General features: G+C 69.0%; 1 protein-coding gene across 1 annotated transcript in view; it reads right to left on the bottom strand.

Annotated features, from left to right (window-relative positions):
- LOC138100143 (adhesion G protein-coupled receptor L1-like) overlaps positions 1 to 217 on the bottom strand; it is a 39,407-nt gene extending 39,190 nt beyond the window's left edge. Inside the window, 1 exon segment of the mRNA XM_068997869.1 lies at positions 91 to 217. Coding sequence (XP_068853970.1) covers positions 91 to 217 — 127 coding nt within the window.
- Positions 218 to 6,136: the final 5,919 nt, after the last annotated feature.

Raw genomic sequence — 6,136 nt, 5'->3', positions numbered from 1 at the left:
CGGAGCCGCTGCAGTTCCTGCACTGCCGCCTGCGCCTCTGCCGGGAACCGGGAGCGCCCGGGCCGCCGGGGGGGCTGCCACGGTACCGACCCCGCAACGGGAACGGGATAACGGGATAACAGTGGGATAACGGGATAGCCGTGGGATAACGGGATAACAGTGGGATAACGGGATAGCCGTGGGATAACGGATAACAGTGGGATAACGGGATAACCATGGGATAACGGGATAACAGTGGGGTAACGGGATAACAGTGGGATAACGGGAACGGGGGGGCTGCCCACGGTACCGACCCCGTAACGGGATAGCCGTGGGATAACGGGATAACAGTGGGATAACGGGAACGGGGGGGCTGCCCACGGTACCGACCCCGCAACGGGATAACAGTGGGATAACGGGATAACAGTGGGATAACGGGATAACAGTGGGATAACGGGAACGGGGCTAACGGGGCGCCGGGGGGGCTGCCCACGGTACCGACCCCGTAACGGGATAACCGTGGGATAACGGGAATGGGATAACGGAAATGGGATAACGGGATAACAGTGGGATAACGGGATAACAGTGGGGTAACGGGAACGGGGGGGCTGCCCACGGTACCGACCCCGTAACGGGATAACAGTGGGATAACGGGATAACAGTGGGATAACGGGATAACCGTGGGATAACGGGATAACAGTGGGGTAACGGGATAACAGTGGGATAACGGGATAACAGTGGGGTAACGGGATAACAGTGGGATAACGGGAACGGGATAACGGGATAACAGTGGGATAACGGGATAACAGTGGGATAACGGGAACGGGGATAATGGGCCGCCGGGGGGGGCTGCCCACGGTACCAACCCCGTAACGGGAATGGGATAATGGGATAACAATGGGATAACGGGAACGGGATAACGGGGCGCCGGGGGGGGGGGCTGCCCACGGTACCGACCCCGTAACGGGATAACCGTGGGATAACGGGAATGGGGATAACGGGATAACAGTGGGATAACGGGAACGAGGGGGCTGCCCACGGTACCGACCCCGTAACGGGAATGGGGGTAAGGGGAACGGGGATAACAGGAACGGGATAACGGGAATGGGGATAATGGGATAACAGTGGGATAACGGGAAAGGGGATAACGGGAACAGGGATAACGGGAATGGGATAACGGGAATGAGGATAATGGGAATGGGGTAACGGGAACGGGGATAACGGGAACGGGGATAATGGGAACGGGATAACGGGACACGCCGGGGACACACCGGGAACAGGGGACGCCGGAACCCGAGAAGGGACGAGGGCAGCGGGGCCCGGGGACAGGAACACCGGGATGGCACCGGGAATGGGACACGGGGACAGGGACACCGGGGTGGCACCGGGAATGGGACACCGGGGTGGCACCGGAATGGGACACGGGGGTGGCACCGGGAATGGGGACACGGGGACAGGGACACCGGGGTGGCACCGGGAATGGGACACGGGGACAGGGACACCGGGGTGGCACCGGGAATGGGGACACGGGGACAGGGGACACGGGGCTGGCACCGGGAATGGGACACGGGGGTGGCACCGGGACAGGGGACACGGGGGTGGCACCGGAATGGGACACGGGGGTGGCACCGGGAATGGGACAGCGGGGGTGGCACCGGGAATGGGACACGGGGGTGGCACCGGGAATGGGACACGGGGACAGGGACACCGGGGTGGCACCGGGAATGGGACACGGGGGTGCACCGGGACAGGGACACGGGGGTGGCACCGGGAATGGGACACGGGGTGGCACCGGGAATGGGACACGGGGACAGGGACACCGGGGTGGCACCGGGAATGGGACAGGGGGGTGGCACCGGGAATGGGACACCGGGAGCGGGGGGTGCGCGGGTGCCGGGGGGTGCCGGCTCTGGGGGGGGCTCCGGGGGGCTCCGGGGGGCTCCGGGGGGCTCTCCCCCCCCCCGTTAACCCCCGCCCCTCCCCCCAGTGCCGGGCCGAGCCCTGTCCCCGCAGAGGGGGCGGAGCCTCCGGTTCCGGCCCCGCCCCCCGGCCCCGCCCCCGCGCCGGCCCCGCCCCCGGGCGCGCGCTGCGCACGGTCACGCGCCCGATCGTGGTGACCCTGGGGACCCCCGCGACCCCCCGCGCCCGGTACGGGACCCCCCCTGGACCGGGACCACCCCCCCTGGACCGGGACCACCCCCCCCCCGGACTGGGACCCCCCCCCGGACCGGGACCCCCGGACCCGGAACTCGAAACTCACCCGGGACCCCCGGACCGGGACCCGTCCTTTGGGACCACACAACCCCCCGGGACCCCCAGATCGGGACCCCTCCTCTGGGACCGGGACCCCCTCCTCTGGGACCACCCCCCCCTCCCGGGACCCCCAGAACCGAAACCCACCCTGGACCCCCGGACCGGGACCCCCCCCCTCCGACCCCGGGACCCCCACACTGGGACCAACCCCTCCCCGGGACCCCCAGACTGGGACCCCCCCTCCGGGACCGGGATCTCCCCCCGGACCGGGACCATCCCCTCCCCCCCGGATCGGGACCCCCGGACCCGAAACTCACCCGGGACCCCCCCTCCGGCCCCGGGACCCCCCCCTCTGGGACCACCCCAGACCGGGACCCCCCCTCTGGGACCACCCCCCCCCTCAGGCCCCGGGACCCCCCCCTCTGGGACCACCCCCCTCCAGGACCCCCCCCCTCCGGGACCGGGACCCCCGGACCCGAAACTCGAAACCCCTCCGGGACCCCCGGACCGGGACCCCCCCCTCCGACCCCGGGACCCCCACACTGGGACCCCTCCCCAGACTGAGACCCCCCCCAGACTGGGACCCCCGGACCCGAAACTCACCCGGGGACCCCCCCTCTGGGACCACCCCCCCCCTCCGGGTCCGGGACCCCCCCCCCCGGGACCGGGACCCCCCCCCGGGCTGGGACCCCCAGACCCAAAACCCGAAACTCCCCCGGGACCCCCGGACCGGGACCCCCCCCCACTTTGGGACCCCCCCCTTTGGGACCCCTCCCCCCCAACCGAGACCCCCTTGGGGACCCCCCCAGCTCCGAGACCCCCCCCCCCCCAAAACAGGACCCCCCCCCCTCCCCCAACCCGGGACCCCCAATAACCGCCCCTCCCCCCCCCCCAGGCGCGCCCCCCCCCGCTGCCGTTCCGCCCCCCCCCGGCCCGCGCCGCCCCCCGCCCCCCCCCCGGGACCCCCCCCGGGCCCCCCCCGCGGTGAGTGACGGGAATGGGGGAGGGGCAGCGGGACCCCCGGGGATGGGGAGGGGTTGGGGGGGGTCCCTGGGGGGGGTTTTTGGAGGGGGGGGAGACCCCCGGCTCTCCTTGGAGGGATTTTGGGGGGGGGGTCCCGGACCCCGCGTCCTTCTGGGGGGGGAGGGGCTCAGGTTTCCTTTTGGGGGGGGTTGGGGGGGTCCCGGCCCCATGGAGGGGTTTGGGGGGGGGTTGGGGGCGATTTGGGGGGTCTCTGCCCCCGGGGGGGGGGTTTGGGGGCGATTTGGGGGGGTCTCTGTCCCCGCGGGAGGTTTGGGGGGGATTTGGGGGGCGTTTGGGGGTCCCGGCCACTTGGAGGGGTTTGGGGGGGGGGTTGGGGGGGATTTGGGGGGGTCTCTGCCCTCGCGGGAGGTTTGGGGGGGATTTGGGGGGGATTTGGGGGTCGCGGCCACTTGGAGGGGTTTTGGGGGGGGTTTGGGGGGGATTTGGGGGGGTCTCTGCCCTCGCGGGAGGTTTGGGGGGATTTGGGGGGGGCGTTTGGGGGTCCCGGCCCCCGGGGGGATTTTGGGGGGGGGATTTGGGGGGGTCCCTGTCCCTGGGGGGGTTTGGGGGGGATTTGGGGGGTCTCTGCCCCCGGGGGGGGTTTGGGGGGAATTTGGGGGGTCCCTGTCCCTGGGGGGGGGTTGGGGGGGATTTGGGGGGGTCTCTGCCCTCGCGGGAGGTTTGGGGGAGATTTGGGGGGGATTTGGGGGGTCTCTGCCCCCGGGGGGGTTTGGGGGGGGGATTTGGGGGGGATTTGGGGGGTCCCTGTCCCTGGGGAGGGTTTGGGGGCCATTTGGGGGGGATTTGGGGGGGTCTCTGCCCCCGGGGGGATTTTGGGGGAGATTTGGGGGGATTTGGGGGGGGTCTCTGCCCTCGCGGGAGGTTTGGGGGGGATTTGGGGCGCGTTTGGGGGTCCCGGCCCCCGGGGGGATTTTGGGGGGGGGATTTGGGGGGGTCCCTGTCCCTGGGGAGGGTTTGGGGGGGATTTGGGGGGGTCTCTGCCCCCGGAGGGGGTTTGGGGGGAATTTGGGGGGTCCCTGTCCCTGGGAAGGTTTGGCGGGGGGGGGTTGGGGGGGATTTGGGGGTCTCTGTCCCCGGGGGGGTTTTGGGGGGATTTGGGGGGGTCTCTGCCCCCGGGGGGGTTTGGGGGGGATTTGGGGGGGTCTCTGCCCCCGGAGGGGGTTTGGGGGGAATTTGGGGGGTCCCTGTCCCTGGGAAGGTTTGGCGGGGGGGGTTGGGGGGGATTTGGGGGTCTCTGCCCCCGGGGGGGTTTTGGGGGGGATTTGGGGGGTCCCTGTCCCTGGGGAGGGTTTGGGGGGGATTTGGGGGGTCCCTGTCCCTGGGGGTGGGTTTGGGGGCAGTTTGGGAGAGATTTGGGGGGGTCCCTGTCCCTGGGGGGGGGTTTGGGGGCAGTTTGGGGGGGTTGGGTCCGGGGGGAATTTGGGGGTTCTGGGTTCGGGGGCTGACGGAGCCCCCCCAGCCCCCCCCGTGCCCCCCGGGGCCGTGGCCGCCGTTTCCTTCGGCGCCTTCGTGGTGGGGGCGGCGCTGGCGGGGGGGCTCTGGCTCGTGCACGGCCGGACAGGTGAGGGACCCCCCCAAAATGACCCCCAAAACCCCCCAAAAATGACCCCCGAATCACCCCAAAAATAATCCCCGAACCCCTCCCAAGAATGACCACGGAACCCCCCCAAAAACGACCCCGACCCCCCCAAAATTGACCCCCGAACCCCCCCAAAAATGACCCCCAAAAATGACCCCGAACCCCCCAAAAATGACCCCGACCCCTAAAAATGACCCCGAACCCCCCCCAAAATGACCCCGAACCCCCACAAAAATGACCCAAAACCCCCCAAAAATGACCCCGAACCCCCACAAAAATGACCCAAAACCCCCCAAAAATGACCCCGAACCCCCAAAAATGACCCCGAACCCCCCAAAATAAACCCTGAACCCCTCCAAAAATGACCCCGACCCCCCCAAAATTGACCCCCGAACCCCCCCAAAAATGACCCCCAAAAATGACCCCGACCCCCCCCCAAAATGACCCCGAACCCCCACAAAAATGACCCGAACCCCCCCAAAAATGACCCCGAACCCCCCAAAATAAACCCCAAACCCCTCCAAAAATGACCCCGAACCCCCCAAAAATGACCCCAAACCCCCAAAAATGACCCCCGAACCCCCCCAGAAATGACCTCGAACCCCCCAAAATAAACCCCGAACCCCCCCAAAAATGACCCCCGAACCCCCCAAAAATGACCCCAAGCCCCCAAAAATGACCCCCGACCCCCCCAAAAATGACCCCAAACCCCCAGAAATGACCCTGAACCCCCCCAAAAATGACCCCGAACCCCCCCAGAAATGACCCCGAACCCCCCAAAAATGACCCCAAACCCCCAAAAATGACCCCCGAACCCCCAAAAATGACCCAGGAACGCCCCAAAAATGACCCCGAACCCCCCCCGGCCCCCCCTCACCTCTGCCCCTCCCCCCACAGCCCCCCGGGCCCCCCCCGGCCCCAGCGCTGCCCCCCAGCCCGGGGGGGGCCAGGTACAGAACTGGGAGCACTGGGGGGAACTGGGAGGGGGTGGGATGGGTTACTGGGAGCACTGGGGGGAACTGGGAGGGGGTGGGATGGGTTACTGGGAGCACTGGGGGGGCACTGGGAGGGGGTGGGATGGGTTACTGGGGGCACTGGGGGGAACTGGGAGGGGTTGGGATGGGTTACTGGGAGCACTGGGGGGACTGGGAGGGGGTGGGATGGGTTACTGGGAGCACTGGGGGGTACTGGGAGGGGGTGGGATGGGTTACTGGGAGCACTGGGGGGGCACTGGGAGGGGGTGGGATGGGTTACTGGGGGCACTGGGGGGAACTGGGAGGG

This window comes from Aphelocoma coerulescens, chromosome 30, assembly GCF_041296385.1.
Source record: "Aphelocoma coerulescens isolate FSJ_1873_10779 chromosome 30, UR_Acoe_1.0, whole genome shotgun sequence".
Classification (NCBI taxonomy): domain Eukaryota; kingdom Metazoa; phylum Chordata; class Aves; order Passeriformes; family Corvidae; genus Aphelocoma; species Aphelocoma coerulescens.
This window is presented reverse-complemented; position numbering and strand designations above follow the sequence as displayed.